Here is a 21,185-nt window from a genome sequence, read left to right on the forward strand (position 1 = left end):
ACATGCCTGCCATGGTATGCATGTGTTTTAGAAAGCAAGTAAAAGCAGAACATCTGTAAAAGCAAGAAGAATGCATAGACTAGAGACATACCATAATCATCTCAGCAATGAGCAAGCTTATGACATAGCTTCAGATAAGATATTACGTAGAACTTGAACATACCATTTTTTTCCTCTGGGGAAGCATATGAGGTAAAAGGATACAGAATTTTGAACTGGCCATTTCCAATCCATCTCAGTACTTTGTATTTTGTTGGATTATTATCAAGGCTGTTTTGTTTTGTTTTGGTTTTTTGGGGGGCCACACCCATGATGCTCAGGGGTTACTCCTAGCTATGTGCTCAGAACTCTCCCCACAAGAATATCTCAGAAGACCTAATTGGGAGGCCTATATTGCCAATATAAGCTTAATACCTTTATAAAAATGCATCTTAAGAAATGTATTCCTAAACATACAGATAGCCTCCCCATCACTTTATTTTTTCAAATACCTTTTTTTCCTTTTCTTCTCAATTTACCTTTTTTATCTCAGTTTTATCTATTTGCTCCATTTTTTATATATGCATATTTTCTTTATCCTCACCAGTTTTGGTGCTGCTTGGTACAAAAACCAAGAAAACCTTTTGCCTGGGATAAAAGCTCAGATCACACCACAGATACTGTATGTGCGGTCTGTCATCCTTACCCAGAATAGCACCAGCAATACAAAAGGACACCATACGTTTTTGTATAGACATAATAAATAAGGGTAAATCATGGATTCAGACACAAGATCTTATCTTCTAAGGATAGGAACTCACACTTTCTACCCAAGGGTGCCTCCCATCCTGGACATATATCATGTGGATACAACTCAGTCTCCATGAGATCAGACATTGTTAGTTCATTCTCTTATCCCAGATCCTAGACATAGAACTGAAACAACTCCCAGAACAACACCAGGAACTAAGCTCAGTTGGGAGATATACTTGTACTAGTGTTAATATGACAACAAGAACAGCGAGGAAAAACAACTTGACCTAAGACCAGGAGGTCCTATCACATCACCTAACACTAAGTGGAAATCAGAAGATGTATCGTCCTTTGAACTATGAAAAATAAGAGCACTAACTACAGAAAACTGATTTTGACAACCATGACTGGGCAGAACTTACCTTGAGACCATTAAGAAAAATCCTACCCTAGGCTATAGCCCAGGTCTCTTACAAAAAAATCAAGATTTCTTAGTACAGAGACCCAATTCTGACAACAGAGACTGAACAGAACCTTTGGAACCATAGTTTCCTAGACTTTGGCTTAGGGAACTAGCAAAAACATGGAGCACATAATACAGAAAACTGAACACATCAACAATGTTGGAACAGAACCTCTAGAACCTTAAAGACTCTATCCTAGGCCTTGTCATAGGACCTGAGCAAATACCAACATTGCTTGCTACAGTGGCCTGATTTTCTCATTCACAACTGAGAGGAAAGTTTCCTGACACCAAAAAAAAAAAACAAAAAACCCTGGAATATGGCAATGTGAAGGTATGGAGCCAGTGGTTGTTCCCATGACAATATGCTTCAAGTGTGGAGAAACCCTGAATCTTTTAGGCCACAGAAATTTTCTTCCTTCCTCAATACTTACAGTGCCTATACAAAAAAAGAAGTGGGGTAACACCAAACCCTGCCACTCCAGCATTCCTTTTTCTTGTTTTGTTTTGTTTTTTTGTTGGTTTTTGATATTATTTTCTTCCAATTTTTTTTTCACTCTTGTGGATATTATTCGGTGATTTTTTTTTCATTTTATTTCTTTTTTTTTAGTAGTTGATACCAATTTTTTCTTCTTTTCCTTAACCTTTTTATCTCCAACAAAATAGCATAACTTGAATCATTCAGCCTCATAAATTGAGGGAGGAAAAGGATGATACCAGGACCAGTCATATGAACATGTAGTGTAAATAAAAAATTATCAGACTGGAACATCAAACAGAATAGATACCCAACCTACAACAAAATGTAAAGTGGAGACCAGTTACACTAGTATTCTGGGAGAGGGAGTAAAGGAGGGAGATATGGGAGACATGCTGGGAACAGGAATGGAGGGAGGACAACATTGGTGGTGGTAATGCCCTACATTCATTGACACTATGTACCATAAATAATTCTGTGTAATGAACTTCAGTCACAATAAAAATTTAAAAAAAATCACTTCTGACTTGGGGGACCATATGGGATGCCAAGTCCATCCTGGGTAAGCTGCATGCAAGACAAATGCTGTACCACTGCTCTATCACTCTGGACCCCCAAGGTTTTTTTTTTAACTATCCCACTTCTGTTAAAACATGTAGGTTAAGAAGCACTAGTAATATTTCACTCCTACTTAAGACAGTCGTATAGCACAAAATAAAGCTTCAGGTTTAAAATAACTTGGAGGTATACTGAACAGATGCATGGCTGTAGTAATTTTAATTGTTGTGAAATAAATTGTGCCTAAATAAGAGGAAGAAAATTTTGATTTGAGTTATTACCACCAAAGTCTGATGTATATGCCCATGTGTTCACTCACAGCAACTCAATTTTTTCCACATGAAGTCCCATTTATTTTTCCCTCTCAGAAAGCCTTTTTCCTTGTCCCTTGTTCTATGTTGGTCTCGAAAGAAGGAAAGGGTCATTTATCTTGATTCTTATTCTAAATCATGGGAGTAAGGAATAATGGAGAAAAGGAAAGAGGAGGAGAGGGAAAGGGTGAGATAAAGAGGAAAGAAGAAAAGAAATAGACAGTATAGGGGCCTTTTTTCTCATTTCTACCATATGTTGAAAAACAATAATGAAATTATACCTAAGATTCAATTTGCTTTTCAGGCACTCACCTTTTTAGAAAACATACAGAAGGGGCCAGATGGCCTTAATAGTCACACTAAAGATGGACATATTGAAGATAAGCACATTTCAGAAAGTGATTCTAAAATTCAAAATTATGTTGCTTAAGGTCCCTGATTTGTTTTACAAAATAGTTTTGTAGTTAAATATTCATGTCAAGATGATATTCTCGTGTAGTAAATTTTCTGTGCTTGTGAAATACTAGGAGTGTAGCCCTTAATGTTACTAGATGGATAAGATCCAAAATAATTGGTTAAATAGGTATCTTAGTAGAAGGAGTGTTCATGTAGGATAGTCACATGGAAGGTCAAGAACTCAGGATTTCATTTGATGAATATACATAAGAGTTAGGCCATGTGGTCAACTTAGCCTAATTTTACTACAGACATTAAAAGTAGAAATTGGAAGCGGTGGGCTCGGAGCAATAGCACAGCAATAGGGTGTTTGCCTTGCACGCAGCCAATCTTGGATGGACAGTAGTTCAAATTCTGGTGTCCCATATAGTGCCCCAAGCCAGGAGTGATTTCTGAGTGCATAGCCAGGAGTAACCCCTGAGCATAACTGGGTGTGGCCCCAACCCACCCACCCCCAAATTGAAAGAGGTAAACTAGACTTGTCTGAAAGAAGTTTTATTATGAGATGAGTTCACAGAGGAACTTTTGGTCTTTGTTTAAAAACCCTGAATTAAAAATTTTGTGGAAAGTCTGTGACTGGTGTCCATGATCGGAGTTCATGTTCATCACAAAAATCCAACCACCTCATAGATAACTATCACTTGCCTTTCTCGATATTGTAATTTTGAATTTTTTGGAAAGCATTGTTGTGAGGATAGAAGATCAGAATATCCATTTTTATTGAAGTAAAAGTCTATAAATGTTCCTAAAACTTTGAGCACCTTTACTTTGCTCTGCACATATGCTGATCCTATTTTTTAAGAATAGATGGCCTACAGAAGTCGTACAAGGACTAAGGCATTTTTCATGCATATAGAACTGCATACAATCCCCCCAGGACTGCCAGGAGTGTCAGGAGTGATCAATGAGCACAGAGTCTGGAGTAATCCCTTAACACTACCACATATAGCCCTAAATTTTCAAACTGGTAGGTAGCTGCATGAGACATGCTACTATTGTCTGTGGAGATGTTTAGAAGTTGGTTGGGGTGTGAGTGCAGAAATGGAAACCATTCTTCTGAAATGTAGATAGTAACTGGGATGGGACCTCCTTAAGGAGAACCATGACAAAGTTCCAGATGAGAAGTGGGTCAGAATTTGGTCCAAATTCCAAATCTCACTGACCTTGTTTAAATAGAACCTGTCTCATATCCCCACAATGAGCACAACAATATAAATATTGACCCATATTTTATGTATAGGGGATTGAGCGATTTTTACGTTTATAATTTTTTTGTGTGTGTAATTACTGGCTTGAATTTACAAAATTAAGGTCATGTTTCTCTACATTTGTTTTCAAACCATGAGCCAGCATCTCAGTTCAGTGTGGATTGTGGTCCTTTTCTCTTTTTTGAGATGAGGTGCAAAGGCATTTATGCCTTTGGGAGGATGGTGACAATAGATCCTCCTGGTCAGCACTACCAGGGCTCATGTCTCAACTTAGGGCTTCCCTTCCCATAGAAACTAAGGTGAATCCAGTATGAATATTTTTAGATTCCTATATAGCTCATTGGCTCTACAGATTCCTGACACCCACTGCTAAGTTGACGAATGGTGCCTTCTGTATCATTTCCTCGATTTTGACTTCCCTGAGAACAAATGTTGCTGATTTACAAACACCCATTAATTAGCCCTCTTCCATTCAACAAATGTGCTACTAACTCTGAATTGCCTTCGTTGGTGGAGATTGTAGAGCTTTTTCATTTATTTTCTGGAACTTCAAACAGCCTTGGAGCAGCATTGACGTGATGTGACCAAAGAGCATTTCACATGTCTCTCTCCTCTGTGGCCCATTGTACTTCTGTGATGAGGTGTATGTTTCCCTTTCTCCTACAGAACACAGCCTCAGAAAATATTTGTTTGTGTTATCCTCTGAGAGCTTTGAATGGCCTCTCAATGAATATCATTTATTTCTACTTCAGAAGATTATTTATGTTGACTCTAAGAGATTAGTGCCCTGTTTACTGACAGATACTGCAGCGTCTCCCCTCTTGGACATTAAGATCTCTTCTTCTTATCCAAGTGAGAGAAATTCATCACAAGTCTTCCTTTTAGATCCTTAAATTTATTTTCCTTGCCTTTGTGTGTGAAGATTTAATAGGCTTTGATCTTTGAAATGAAAATAAATAATGGTTTCAAGAGGGGAGAATAAAGCCATTGTCAGTGAAGGAATGGGGCTCACATACATGGCCTCTTCCCTCAAGCTCTTCACAGGCTGCCCTCCTATATACCCTTCTACCCTATTCACATTGCCCTTCCTTTCCTCACTGGCTCTGGTCTCCTCCATGTCCCTCTCTAGTGTGCCCAGCTTATTATACTCCTCTCTGCCCTGAATACCAATACTTTCATTTGACAACAGCATGAAGAATCACAGTGATGAATGTCCGTCATACTGAAAGAGAGAACTCCTAGTAGCGTCATCCTCATTGACCAGCAGAGACCAGAGCCAATATGCTGTCCCCGCTGAGCAGACAGATGGAGAAAGGGTTCTCCCAGACCCCTCAGCTCATTAATTTTAAGATTGACACACTGACCTGAACTAGGGGATGAGTTGATAAAAAAAAAAAAAACTTTGTGGATGAATAAGTCTAAATTTACCATTAATTTTGAGGCCACATTCTGAATTTAGTTTCGTTAGTTTTTCTTTTTTCCCTGGTTGACAGGCAATTTTTGCGTTGCTGTGGTGACCCATTATCTCTCCCAGTTCCTAACATTTTTTCCCAGGATGCAAATTGCTGACTCTGCTCTTGAACCAGGAAATCCCCTGTCAGGATCTTGGTCTCCAATTACTATCTGCTAATATCAGATATCAGATACCTAGTCTGCCCATCTGTGTTGGCCTCAGATGGTCCCTCAAGGTGTTTGCAGAAGGCACCCTGCTTCCTCCTCATCTCACACAGTCTCATTCAATGTGACCAGCTAACAGTAGCTTGACACTGTATTGTTATTTCCTGGACTCAGCTGTTTCAGTCTTCTGTTAGAGATTCCAGGTGAGTTTGCCCATCTCAGCAGTTTTGCAGTGCAGTTTTTATTAAGGAGAACAGAGATGATCATTGGGTCCAACATACAAAGCAGAGATTGTTCCTGGAGCCATGGACATTTTCAGCAGATTCAAGTCTATTGAACATCTATATTTATATGTAGCAACCCTTTACAATTAATCTATTATGGTGCCCTCAGTTAGTACAGTGAGCCAGAGGCCAGAGCCATATTACAGTAGGTAGAGGCATGCATGTTCCCCCATGCCGACCAGGAGAGATGCCTGAGCATAGAGCAAGGAATAAGTCCTAAGCACTCAAACAAACAACAACAACAACAAAAAAAATAGAACATTGAGCCAGAATGAGTGACCTATTGCTCTTTGTGTGAATGTAATGAATGTATGAATACTGTGTCATATATGTATAAAATGTCATAATGTATATATAACATATTGTGTATTTGTGTTCTTGGGTTTTCCAATTACCACCTTATGATCTTGGGAGGAATTGATTAGTATTATTATATATGCCTCATTCTCTGACATTTTAAATGGTAATATTATCAGAACATTCTACATAACATTTTTTGTGGTATATCACTAACATGAGATATGGAAAACCCTATATAGTATTTAATAAATAATAAAAATTTGAACATTTATATTATTACCAAAAGTGCCTTTGTTATTTACATATGTTATATCCTCTCATGACCTTTCATCTGTTAATACAATATATTAACAGTAAAGATGTACCCAGGAGTATAAAAATAATCCATATATCTTTGTCATAAGGAATGGAATTAAATGCTTGTTATTGGTCTTAAAATTAGCAGTCAAAAGTAATAAAATAGGAGGAGGCATGTATGAAGTCCTATATTCTTATTTTTATACTCTCTTGATTTTCATTTTTACTCGTTTTTGTGCTTCTATAAAATCAGTCACATACAGTTATCAAAATTTTTTGACAAAGGGTACTTTGGGAGTAGAATCTTGCACCATATGGATTGTTTCAGAAGCTGTTCACTGCTCAATTTCCAAAAGAAGTGGAAATGGACAAGTGATCAGATCACAGAGCTTTTCTGACCTTGATAAATGTGGTCTTGGATTGCTTATCCCAAGACAGAAAGGAACTTGTGAACTACACTTGGACTTGCATATGGCCTTGTAAGCCTCTTCATACCTATGTGCTTAGTGGCTCTATTCTCACTGTCAGGAAACAATGCTCAGGTACACACTTTTTCACTTCTCCACCCCACTCACCTTTCCTAAGCCCATTCAAGGTCATGTCCATAAGCCTTCAGTTATTCTACTCTGTAGACAAGGCCAGAAGTGCATCACTGTAGGAGATGTGGGTGAGTCCTCTGTGCTGGCCCATTTTCTCTGCCTGAAGAAGCTCTAGTATGCTGTTTCATATCCTCTCTGATTCTTTATATTAATAACTTGAGAGGTTTTTATCTACATGATGATATTTTATTAGGGAAACATTACCACATTAGTGCCTCATGAGGTGTGACTTTATTTTTTATTTTCTTTTTTTTTACTAATAATTATTTATTTAAACACCGTGATTACAAAAATGTTCATAGTAAGAGCCTTATTTTTTATCATCTAAACTTTTATACTTTAGCCAGGAAACATATAGATAATTAAGTATTTAATATTCAGGTGCCCCAAACTAACGTAACAGAGTGTATAGGGGAAAGTTAGGTGAGAAGTTTTTGAACAATGGGGACTGAGAAGAAGTCAGAAGATAAAATTGTAGACTGTGAAGTATCTGAAAGGTGTAATTAACTGTCTCCTAGACATATATTACTTAATTGACACATACGTGCATGTACACACATCTCTATATACCAACGCTAAGTGAGCATGCATGTGTCAGGCACATATTGAAATAGTCTCATATATACAGATAAGCATAATTATATAATGTTGATTCTGGAAAATTTATGAATTAAATGTGGGAATGAGACATTCATAGTCTATCAGTACTCCAATAGATATAAGTATATTATCATTTGACTATATGAATATATCAATTAATTAATATCAATTAATTATTGATTAATATTAATTAATAGATACAAATGTTTTAATTAATAATTTTCTTTTGACCAAAGTGAATTGCAAATCATTCACAGTAGTATTTTAGGTACATAGTGACATTGAATCAGGGGCAGTCCCACCACCAATATTGTCCTCCTTTCATCCCTGTTCCCAGCATGCATCCCATATCACCCTTCCTTTGTCCCTCTGGCTGCTAGTATAAGTGGTTCCTTCTGTGTCTCGCTTATTGTAGACTGGGTATCAATTCTGTTGTAGTTGACTTTGAATTTGATTTTTAAGTCTGATCATTTTTTATTTCTACTCAATGTTCATATGGCTGTTTGGTCTTGGTGCCTCCATTATTTCTCCCTCAATTTGTGTGGCAGAACAAGATGGTTCAAGTTATGTAGTTCTGTTTGAAGGTAAAAAAAAAAAAAAGAAAAAAGGGGGGGGGGCAAAAATTCAAACAAGCAAAAAACAAGAGGAGTCCTTCTAGAGACTATAAAAACCAGTTTAAAAAAAGAAATGGAAAAAGGGAGGAAAACATAAAATTAATACAAAAAAATCAAACCCAGATATATTTCCCTAGAAACTTTTGTTAGAGTTTATGGATAAAGAATATGTACCAGGATTTGAATGAGAGCACATCCTGATAGCAGCCTTACTTAATGAACTAATTTCCCCCGCTATTTCTTTATAACACAAGTAGTAATATAGTTTTCTGCTTAGAAATATTTTAAGAATGTCATGATATTTTAATATGTAAATGTTTTTGACATATAGTGTTTATTTTATTGGAATAAATTATGACAGAGGATATGATGTAAGGGTAGACCGTTTTAATACCTTTTTTCTTTTTTGGTTTTTGGGTCACCATCCGGCATCGCTCAGTGATTACTCCTGGATCTATGCTCAGAAATCGCTCCTTGCAGGCTCGGGGTACCATATAGGATGTTGGGATTTGAACCACCATCCTTCTGTGTCTAAGGGAAATGCCTTACCGCTGTGCTTTCTCTCCGACCCCACATTTTAATACTTTTAACTTCAATACCAAGCAAGTTTCTACCCTGTTTGATTCTCTTAAATAAGTTTGTAAATTAGTATCTGATGGAATCAGTGAGAAACTATATTTCAATACCAACTTAGTATGCAAATAAAACTGAAAGTTGAAAAATGAAAAAGTTCACTATCAATAAATGCATCCGAACAATATCAAAATGCTATTTTACAATCTTTCTTTAAAGTCATCAGTCTTAAGAGAGTCAACATATTGTTCAGTTAAATGAAACCTGTGTGGATTGAGCGGTGATCAGAATTTTATTTCAAAATAAAGGCTAATCTGAAAAAAATCTAGAAAATGGAATCATGTGCCAATAAAACAGGGTTTGTTTTCTTTTGTTTTGTGACCACACCCAGATACCCCAGTGATCCAGAACTTTTTCCTAGCTATGTTCTCAGGGGTCACTCCTGGTGGCACTAAAATAAATGTTAGTGGTACTGGGTATAAAACTGATCTTGACTATGTGCAAGACAAGTGAATTAACTCCTGATGATCTTTCTGACCATCAAGTGTCTGATTTTTTAAGGAAGTAAAAGTTACTCAGAGCTTTCCTGAGTGTGATTAGCACCATATTGGCAAATTCGTATTTTCAAACTTTCCTAGTAAAGTTAGAAACATATACAGAAGTCCTGTGAGGCAGAATGTTTGCTTTCTCATCATAATGCCTTTGGTTCAGCAGAAACCCCATTAGGAATGTCCCATAGTTAATTTTGAAAGACATCTTGGAGATACTTAAAAGGCTCTTTGTTGGAAGTGAGAGGCTTCCAGGACAAAATAATGTTATCCTGGACTCAGAAGTTCCACATTTCCTGACTTACACACCTGGGAGATATTCTGAGAACATTATTACCAATGTGTGAAAGAAATTGTAAAGATTGACGGACACTTGTATGTTATTTCCATAATATAGGCTAAAGTCGAGCACCATTATTCAAAGTGGTCATAAAAATGAGCTTTGAGATTTAGAAGTCCAGTGAATTTATTAAACTATCGATTATTTGGATATACTTTCTTTAATTCTTTTAGAAAATTAATCTATTTTTTCTGTACTTTATAGTATTTCAGACTTATTCAAAAATAACTCTAATTATTTCACCAGGTGAACTTTAAATGTTTCATTATTTATTCAAACAGAAAGAATTTAGATCATAAGACATGTCTACCATGTAAGGAGCCTTGATGCCAGGTCAGCTTGATATTTGAAACACAAGCTTGAGATTTCTTGTCTCTATTCATATTTATTTAATAATACTGTAACCCACTGCATACAAATTAAATATTTTGTATATGCATATACACTTCATATATGCATATACATTTTGTACAGTTTGTATATAAAAAATTATTTTATTATCAATGGAAGAGGGCTTTCTGAATTCTGTTTTTGTTTTGTTTGTTTTTTGGGCCACATCAGGTGAAGCTCAGGGGTTACTCCTGGTTATGTGCTCAGAAATCGCTTCTGGCTTGGTGGGACGACCATAGGTTCGTCCTGGATCAGACATGTGAAAAGCAAATGCCCTACCGCTGTGCTATCTCTCCAGCCCCTCTGAGTTATGTTTCTAAATGCACTTTATATATATATATATATATATATATATATGTATATGTATGTATATATATGTGTGTGTATTTATATAATATACTAAAAACAAAGCAAATCATAAAATCTTTACCCAAGATAATGAAGTAGATTTTAAAAAAAGCATTACTAGACAAGCAACGTGTCTTCATTTTATGTCAGGCACCAGCCTGGAATGACAGACACCAACAGGAATGACAGTTTCTTTTTCTCTGCAGCCTCCCCAGCATTGACTATTGCTGGCTATTAAGATATCAGTCTCAGTGGTTTGAGGTAATAGACATTACCTTGTAGGGATGAGACTTTGTAGTCTTCTGAATTTTCCTGCTATCAGTGATGTTGAGGACCTTTTCATATGTCTCTGACCAACTGTATGTCTTCTTTGAAGAAGTGTCTATTCAGTTTTTCTTTACGCTTTGGATAATTTAGATTATTCTTTTTGTTCCTGAGTTTTGTGAGTGATGTATGTATCTTGAATTTTAGGGGTTTTAGGTCATATGTACAGTGTCCAAATACTTTCATTTAATATGTAAAAAGTTTTTTTATTGCAGTGTAGAATCTTTTCTTTGGTAAAACCAATTTAATGTATACTTTCATTGACAATTTAGTTAAATCACTAAAGGCAATATTGTGAAAAAGGCCAAGTGCACTGAAAATATGAATGTTTTGCTATATTTCTTTCAATGTATTTTATGGACTAGAGTCAGATATGTTTTGTTATCTTTTCAGCCTAATACAAAAAATTATTCCAATATCATTATTTTGCTTGTAGCTACCTAGTTCTCTCAGCAATATTTTTTTGTTTCTTTATGTTTTGGACTCTTTGGACAAATATACTCTCCATATATTAGAAAGTTTATCTCAGTTTTGTCCCATTGGTCTGACTGATTTTATTTCACTACTAAATTGTTTTGGTAACTATAGCATTGTTGTATAGTTTAATGCTAGAAGCTGAAAAGCCTCCTATCTACTTTTATCTCGGGAGTTTTGAGCACTTAACATGTTTTTTGTTGCATGCAGATTTTAGCTGTATTATTCTAATAATTCTTGAATAATTCTTGAATAATGTCTTTGGAATATTGATGGATATTGCAGGAAGATCATGTAATTTCTGTTCATTCTAATTCAAGAGAATGCAAGGATTTTCTATTTTTACATTTCTCTTACTGTTTTTGTTTTTGCCTTTATGGAAAACAATATGAAGACATAAGAAAATAAAATAGGGGCCGGTGAGGTGGTGCTAGAGGTAAGGTGTCTGTCTTGCAAGCGCTAGCCAAGGAAGGACCGTGGTTCGATCCCCCAGCGAGCCATATGGTCCCCCCAAGCCAGGGGCAGTTTCTGAGCACTTAGCATCAAATAGGTGTAGCCCCAAAAAACAAAAAACAAAAACATTAAAAATAAAACTACTATATAAGCCAAAAATTTCACTTCTTGAAATCTATGCCAAGAATATAAAACATATTCAAAAACATAAATACATGCATACTCACATTCACTGAAGTACTTTTTTTCTTTTTTTTTTTTTTTTTTTTTTTGGTTTTTGGGCCACACCCGGCGGTGCTCAGGGGTTACTCCTGGCTGTCTGCTCAGAAATAGCTCCTGGCAGGCACGGGGGACCATACGGGACACCGGGATTTGAATCAACCACCTTTGGTCCTGGATCGGCTGCTTGCAAGGCAAACACCGCTGTGCTATCTCTCCGGGCCCCACTGAAGTACTTTTAATATCAAATATTTGGGGAAAAACCCTGAAGTGACCTCAAAAGATGAGTAGATAAAGCAATTATAGTATATATTCAGTAAGGCATATTGTCAGCTCTAAATAATCTTGCTTTTTGTCTCCATAACACGAATGGAACTAAAACAGCCTACTAATGGAAATAAGACAGAAAGACAAATACCTGGTGAGCTCACTGAAGTACATGTGGAATATAAAGAAACAAAGCAAGGGATAATGTCCTAAGAAAACAAGCCCTTAGATTCAGATAATAGAATTGATGTAACCACGGCAGAGAGATGGACAGAAACATTGGTATTAAATATATTAATAAAAAATATAAATGTATTTAAAGTTACCATACTACAAAATTTTGTTGTATAACATTGCATTCTTAGAACTTAGAAAAATATGTGCACTCTTATAAAATATTGTTTCCACAAAATATCACGAGCACAGGCTTTGTAAAGTTCAGAAAACTGAGGAGAGACTACTTATTGTCTAGCATCTTGACTGAGCACCTGAGGGTCCTCTACTGATACTTACACTAACAGCAGGTCAATAGTGGTGTCTGAGACCTGCAAGCTGTAGGCTCTCACTTCTTCAGAGACAACCTCACCTCTATAAACCTCCTCCTCCCCTGCTGAGAGCTATGTTTTCACAAAAGCACTCAAATATGAACCTCACCAGCTGTGTCCAGAGGGAGCAGATGCTTGGAGAACCCAATATAGTGAGAGCCAAAATTTGTTGCTTGCATATTTCTAGTCCTTTTAGTGGCATTGTTATATTTGAGCTTATCATTTCCTTTTGAGACATAAATCTATATTACAATGTATTCCAATTTTATTAGTTATTTTTCTTTTACATAAGTCCCATATCCCACTGATACTGGCACTTGACTTATTGAGATTCAGCTGTGGACTATGTTGCCTTGACCTGGTCCTGCCTGCTACGTAGCACTAGCCTACTGCATGACTGAAGAACAGCTCCCAGAGGTACAGTGTCCACAGTGACACAATTTGGGTCAGTACTCTGGGATATATTTGAGTCTTTTCACCCTGTTCCTGAAAAGTGCATTAAAGAATATAGAACACTACTCAGGATAGACTGTTGTGTGGCCCTACCACTGCATCTCCACTCTGGCCCCTGCTTTCTTTAATTTAAATGTCTGGCAAACTGGGAACCTGGATGGTCCTTTCTGATGGCTTTATCTTTTACCACAAATCCCTAAATTTTTTATTTAATACCTCATTCCTGAGATTTCTGTGCATGTTCCATCTTCTCCCTCGTTGCTTTTTAGTAAAAACCGAGCCCATAGTCATAGAAATGGACGATGAGATTTGGTGCTTGCAAGTTTGATATCCCAATACTTTCAGCTACTCTTCTAGATAACACTTTGTTTAATGTTTATCACTTGATTTATACCAGATTGTGCCCAACAATCAAGGCTTTCTATTGGAATTCTGAGGCCTTATACTTCGTTGGGAGGAGGAAGTGAAGGCCAATTAAGTCCACATACAATTGGAGTGAGCTAATTAGGAGTCTTTCTACTGCCAATATGTGGATGGACACCTGCTTAAAAAAAGTTAAAAACAACCTTTACAAGTTAAAAACTATTGTTTTACTAAATGTGTTTAGATTGTAAGGATAGTGGGACTCTGGAGATTCCATATATATGGTTACTATGCCTGTGATGTTAAGGCTGGAGGGTCGTTCAGGGAATTTTCACTTTCCCCTTAGGATATTTACCATGTAGTTGGGCATTGCTATGGGGTCAATATACACTAGTGGAAAGATGATCCCTGCCTGGTTTCCGGCAGTTCCTGTTTTTATGCTTTCAGGAAATGAATTAGACATTATAGGTTTGGATAACTGAGAACCAGGACAAACATCACTATTACTATTGCCTGTACTGTGGATTCAAATAAAGATTCTAGTTTCATTTCCTAAGGAAGCAAAGCTCTCTGAGACAAAGATTTGGACAGGACTATCTGGAACATGGCAATAATAACACAGGATTTGTAAGATTGTTGAGGTGAAATAAAATTTAAAAAGTTAAATTTCTCAGAATAAAGCACTGCACAAAGTGAGCCTTTAATAAGCAATAGCCTCCAACTCTTATTGTTGGTTATCTGTTTACCATTGCTACTGAGAATATGTAGTACATAGATCGTGAATTCTTGATTCCTTAGAAGGAAGATAGTGTCCCAGTAGCAGATGTGCCAGAAGCAGCACAAATCACATAGAGCCTTATAAGTACCCTCACTATTGATTTTTCTCAGAAAAGAGGATAATTATTATAACTGTCTACTTTCAGACACAGTGACCGAATATACCCACACAACTAATATCTAGGTCATGTCAACAACCACATTTGTGACCCTTCAGTGTGCTTACTGCAGGTGAGGACACTTCAGAGATATCTGGGGTGAGAAGGAGAGTTTTTCTATTCTCATAGGGGGTGACATGTGGCAGCCTGGCACATCTTGCTGAATGCACTCAAGCATATATTTATGGGCAAAGGTATTTACACAAGAAGCTGTATGCAGGTACCAGTTTAGATAGTAAACAAGAAAAATGGATTCTAGAGATCCATATTCCTAGAAACACACAGTCCAACCGGAGGCACAGACATAGAGTCAGAAAAGGATGGCCCTACCTCAAGAATGTCCCTTAGGATATGTTGTGGTTCTGTTCTATTTCCTTTCCTTCTTCCATAGGACCCTGGAAGGGTGCTTAGCTCTCTGGATGACTGTGGTTGTCCTCCTAGGGAACCCTCTGACTCTTCCATCTCAGAAGTCCTTGCTCTCTACATAAGGCCATAGATGAGGAAAATGGAAATCTGGTTTTGTGAAGACGGAAGAAGAGGTAAATTGTTCTTTTAGGAAACACAAAGGAAAGTTATCTTTCTTATCTGGATGTTTTGTTATCTCAAGCGAACATTTGTGTATTCCCTAAATTTTTCAGTAACAACTTGTTAAACTGACAAAGCCAAAAAATGGTGCCTGATTTAAATTGGCCCTTTGTGTTAATATTTAATATGAAATGCATAGAAATGTAGATACATAGTGTGGGAAATAGGAAGAAAACATTTTTTGACTTTTACTGAAAAAATAAAAGTAAAATTCAAAATAGAAAAAGGAACCAAAATTTTCAAGGTCTTAAGACATCCAAATATTTTTCTTTATATATTGCCTAGTAGATGATAATTATTCTCAACCATGAGATGAAATATGCTCACACTTTCTTTGGATTTCCACAGACAGGTGTAAAGAGAGTATACTGACAAGGAAAAAGAGTAAAATAGCAGTATGCTCTTAATGGATTGACATGAACATTGAATAGGTTTGCCAACTGAATGAATAGTTAATTAAAAATGTACAGTTTGTTTTAAAACAGTGAATTACAAATGTCGTAGTTTCTTTAATGGTGAAGCTATGGGGAGACATTAAGAATAATTAGTTCTACGAGTCAGATTTTGTGTAGGTGTTGGGACTCCACAGCAAAGTTGAAGGAGATGGTTTGAAGTGTGGGCTTTGCCATAGGACACTGACAACTGTCAACACTGAGGACTTTAAAAATAGCTGAAATGTGCTATATCACTTCACATCTGAAGAAGCTGACTTGAAAAAGATTAATTATTGAAATTGTTGAAAAGCCCATAACCATTAAGACACACATGGATTAGTGCACATACACACACACACACATACATACATACATAACTATTTGGTATGAAAAAGATAAAGGGGGGCCAGAGAGGTGGCGCTAGAGGTAAGGTGTCTGCCTTGCAAGCGCTAGCCAAGGAAGGACCACGGTTTGATCCCCCAGAGTCCCATATGGTCCCCCCAAGCCAGGGGCAATTTCTGAGCGCTTAGCCAGGAGTAACCCCTGAGATTCAATTGGGTGTGCCCCACCAAAAAAGAAAAAGATAAAGGGAACTTCACAGAAGGTAAATGAACATGGAAGAAAGTGGTTCTAGACATTGAGAAGAGCATCTGTGGGAATGTTTGTCCATGCAAGACTGGCAAGATTGGAGTATAGGTGTTCAATAGATGCATCCAAAGACCACTGATCTTTGAAAAGTGACTCCAAGGAGCACAAGAAAGACTCAAATACCATAAAGCCCTATGCATATTTGACTTCAATGCCTTAATATTCTTTTTTTTAATATTCTAATAAATTAAAATATGTGTCATTTGAACTTTATTGGAATTTATTTATTTGGCTTAGCCCAAAACTGAATTGAAATCTGTCGTGAAAAACTGCAACCACAGTCATCTTTATAAAATTCAAAACTTCTCTAAGGACTTGAGACAATTCCTGGAAAGCAGAGGATAGGCTTTCCCAAGTGTTGCTGAGTCATACTTTTACCATTAATGTAAATGTCCAAGACTTGGCCAGATTTCTCCTGGGGAGAATAAGAGATGCCGAGAACCTACCTTTCCTTATTTTGGCTTTTACTGCAGATTTTTAAGGTGAGAAGTCTGTGTGAGTGATTATCATTGAAAGTGTGTATGTGCCAGTTTTATACAGTAATTTTTAGCTTCTTGACTATATGAAGAAAATCCTGAAGAGTCTGATTAAATAGCCTGCCTACAGAGTCTGCAGAGTAATCTTAACCAATGGGTAGTGAAAGAGGGTTTTTAAAGGAGAGAAGTCTAAACACTAAACATAGGAAATGCTGAGAAAATAAATCCTTAGATTCAATGGGAAGTTAGAAACAGTAAGCATGTATTAAAATTGTTTGTGTAACTAACTCAACTACCATTCTTTTAACAATAAGCCCTTTTTTCACACTTTATGAATGTTGGTATCTCTCATAAGCATTAATATCATAACTCTGATCATTTCCTTTAACATACGGTTTGACTTGTATTGCTTTTTTTTACTGAGTGACAATGTTTGTATGGTACTTAGGGACTTGTAGGAAACTTATTTAAAGTGTTTAATTTGTATCTTAAAGATAGGCAAATTTGAAACCTGTTCAGTGCAGCAGAAAAACTAATCTCAAAGTTACCTAGCTAGTATACTTCACATAAGAAAATATATTAGACTCCAGATTCATCACTTTTCTTTTTTGGTTTTAGGGCCACACCTGGCAGTGCTCAGGGATTACTCCTGCCTCTGTGTGGGATGCTGGGGATTGAACCCAGGTTGGCCCCATGAAAGGCAAACGCCCTACCCTCTGCCTTATCACTCTATTCCCACTTTTCATTATCAATTTACAAGTTTTCAACCTGTGTTCTATAGAATGCTTTAATTAAATTAAAGACAATTTCTTCTAGTCTTAGTCTGAGTGTTTTCATTTTTCTTTTTTTTTTTTTTTTTTTGGTTTTTGGGCCACACCCAGCAGTGCTCAGGGGTTATTCCTGGCTGTCTGCTCAGAAACAGCTCCTGGCAGGCACGGGGGACCATATGGGACACCGGGATTCGAACCAACCACCTTTGGTCCTGGATCGGCTGCTTGCAAGGCAAACGCCGCTGTGCTATCTCTCCGGGCCCTCATTTTTCTTATAATATTCCATTATCAACATTTTCATTGTGTTATCATGGAATGTCATTTTAGTTCTGTTTTTGAAATGTAGCTTTTCATGCTACAGAATTATTCATTGACAGAATTTTATTTGAGCACTTTGACTATGTTACTCATAATCTTATACACTCCATTTTTTCTGCCAAAAAAAGTCAGCACTTATTACTTTGTTGTTTACTTATAGGTAACATGTTTTTCCTTTCTGGAAATTTTGTCATATCTCTTTGTTATTTATTTTTAACATTTTTAACAAAATGAGAACTGTGAATCTATTTTGTCTTCCTTGAAGTTACTTTAGCTTCTTGGATGATATTAATGATTTGTGATAAATTTGTATATTTGATATTTAAATATCAAGATGCCAATATTAAAATATTTAAATTTGTATTATTTCTTAGATTAAAATTTGTGCTCCTTTTCTCTTCTGATACTTCCTTTATACATATATTGATATATTTAATGCCTGTGTACCATATTTCTCAAAAATTACAAGTTTTTATTTTTATTTATTTTTAATTTATTTCTCTTGCATTTTAATCTATTTCTGTTGCAGTTATTTTAAAAATTGGTATCTTCAAATTAACTGACTCTACTGTCATCTTAAATTTACTAGATATTCTTACTAGCAAACATTTTACTTTATTTACTGTGTGGCTTTTTTTTTAATCTCAATATATTCATTCATTTATTTTTGATAGTTTCTATCTACTGATTTTTATATTTGAGGCAACACTGTAATCACATACATTTTTATAAACATGATTTCTTTCTACTTCTTGTACATTTATAGTGGTTGCTTTAAAATATTTGTTTGATCTGACACTTTTGGTTTCTGCTGCTTTTTTATTTTCCAACATATTGATGAGACTCTTCTTATGCCTTTGGCCACCTGGGGCTTGTTAATATGCTTATTTTTAATTAATTTGTTTTGTTACTGGTTACATTATTTTAGCTGTTTCTATGGATCTCCACCCACAGTATTATTAAGCCTTTAATTTTCACTTAAGAGATACATTATAAATGGGCACATAGGAATTTAAAGAAGGCCTCTTAGGAAATTGATTAATCTTGAGGTTAAGAATTTTAATGATGACTAGATAGACAAGTTAGACAACATAGGAAGAAGTCATTAGATAGAACTGCATGGGACATGCAGAGGTAAGAAATCCTTGCCCCTGTTACCATATTAAAGGTTCTTTATTCATTTCTTATCCTATTGTCTGGCTTTCCATGGAGAATTCTACCTTCAATTCTCCCATCTCAAAAATTAAATGCTAAAAAATATTCCCATTTACCATTTTGTATATTGTTATCAAAAGAAAAATCATTGATAAATAAAGGACCATGTGTACTGATTAAGAGAAATACTAATTAAGAGAAAAATGGTGCTTTTCAGGGATCTTGCTTATGAAAAGACAAAAATATTTAATGAGAAAAATTATTTAGTAACTCTGAGTCAGAAACATCAAGCACAATTCTATAGTGTGCTCAACTCTTTATAATCTTTGTTTTTGTTTATCCAACCTATTTTAAACTCATATTTAAAAAGTATTAAAACAATTTTGTATTGACCTTTTATTTTAAAATATATATTATTTTTCTTGTCAATTTTCTGTGCTAAAACACATGATAATATAGGAGACATGGTTGACATAATGAACAGAAGAACATAATTTATTTGGAGGGCACACCCAATGGTGCTCAGGAGTTACACCTGGCTCTGTGCTCAGAACTTGCTCCTGGCAGGCTCAGGAGACCATATGGGATGCCAGGAATTAAACCCAAGCCAGTCCCAGGTTGGTTGGCCACGTGCAAGGCAAATGTCCTACCCACTGTGTTACTGCTCCAGCCCCAATAATACTACTTTTTGTAAGCATTTGTATTAGACAAATCAGGATGCCATAGCTAAATACCATGGATTGGATTCATTAGATGAGTCATTTGTTTTCTCCTAGTTATGGGGACCAGAAAAGCTAAAAGTCAAGTTGTCAGTAGAGGTTTTTACCCTAATGAGTGCATTCTCCCAGTGTCACATTCTCCTAGTGAAATAGCGAGACTGTGACTCTACAGCCTCTTCCCATCAGAACATTGTCATTCCTAAGTGATCAGTGCCTCATCCCAAGTCTTATTAAAACTCAAATTCTCATGCCACACCACATATAGACAAACTATGGATTAAAATTTCAGCATAAGAGTTTTGAGAAGAGCCTAACTCATCTCTCTTTATATATAATAATATGTAAATATCTTAAGTTATGACTTGATAGAAAGGACAGCTGAGATGTAGGCAACTATTTACTATTAATGAACAAATTCTCCATAGATGAACTTGTAGCAAGTTGATTCTTATGAAAGAATGTAAGAAGAATCAATTTATTCAAAGCACCATCATAAGCACATAACACTTCTTTTTAAAATAAAAATGTACTTGTGCTTATAAAATAGCATCAGTGTTGAATCATGATGAGGCTTAAATTTATCCTGTCATCATTGCATGAAGTGTTTAAATAAAGCGTTTAAGGGGCTGGATGATAGCATTAAAAAGAATTATATCGAAGGGTCCTGTAAAATAATTACCTTAAATATTTTACAAGAGCAAGATTTATATCCTATGTCTATTTATTTTCATATTTAATTGTATTAGAAATAGCCTTGAGTACAGTGATTTTTCAAGCTTTGGATATAATTTTAGTGCACTTATTTAATGAATGGAAGGTGTTAGTTCTGTGGCTACTTGTCAACTATGCTTGCCTGTCGTATTTAACAGATCAACCAGGACATAGTTGTAGAAATTCCAAAAGCCCCAGACCTCACTTCCCTGACCTTGTGTGTTGGAGGATTGGGTTCCAGCGTCTCCCTTGCACAATACCAATTTTCCTCCTCCTGCAGGTCCAGTGCATTTGAAGTGCTGGCTTTGGACGGGGTTAGCTCCGGGATTCTCCAGTTTTACACAGTACAGGAGAGTGCAGAATGGCTGAGGGCTGTATCAGCAAACATCGGTGATTTGACGCTACAAAATGTAAGCACAGCCTGACTCTACTTCTTGCTTTGCATGGAAATAATAAATATTTTGGTATAATTTATAAGTAGCCTTAACAGTAATTTATAACATTAAACATTAAAACAAAACCCTTTACCTTTTTTTAACATATCATATCTAATTCTTAAAACATTAAAAATTGGGGCTGGAGAGGATACAGTAGGTAAGGCTTGCCTTGTGTACAGCTGA

General features: G+C 36.1%; 1 protein-coding gene across 1 annotated transcript in view; it reads left to right on the forward strand.

Annotated features, from left to right (window-relative positions):
* The window catches only part of SNTG2 (syntrophin gamma 2), a 329,060-nt gene that overhangs the window by 198,886 nt on the left and 108,989 nt on the right, over positions 1 to 21,185 (forward strand). Inside the window, exon 11 of the mRNA XM_049784652.1 lies at positions 20,846 to 20,975. Coding sequence (XP_049640609.1) covers positions 20,846 to 20,975 — 130 coding nt within the window. The remainder of the gene's footprint in view (positions 1 to 20,845; positions 20,976 to 21,185) is intronic.

Source organism: Suncus etruscus, chromosome 12 (genome assembly GCF_024139225.1).
Source record: "Suncus etruscus isolate mSunEtr1 chromosome 12, mSunEtr1.pri.cur, whole genome shotgun sequence".
Taxonomy (NCBI): Eukaryota; Metazoa; Chordata; class Mammalia; order Eulipotyphla; family Soricidae; genus Suncus; species Suncus etruscus.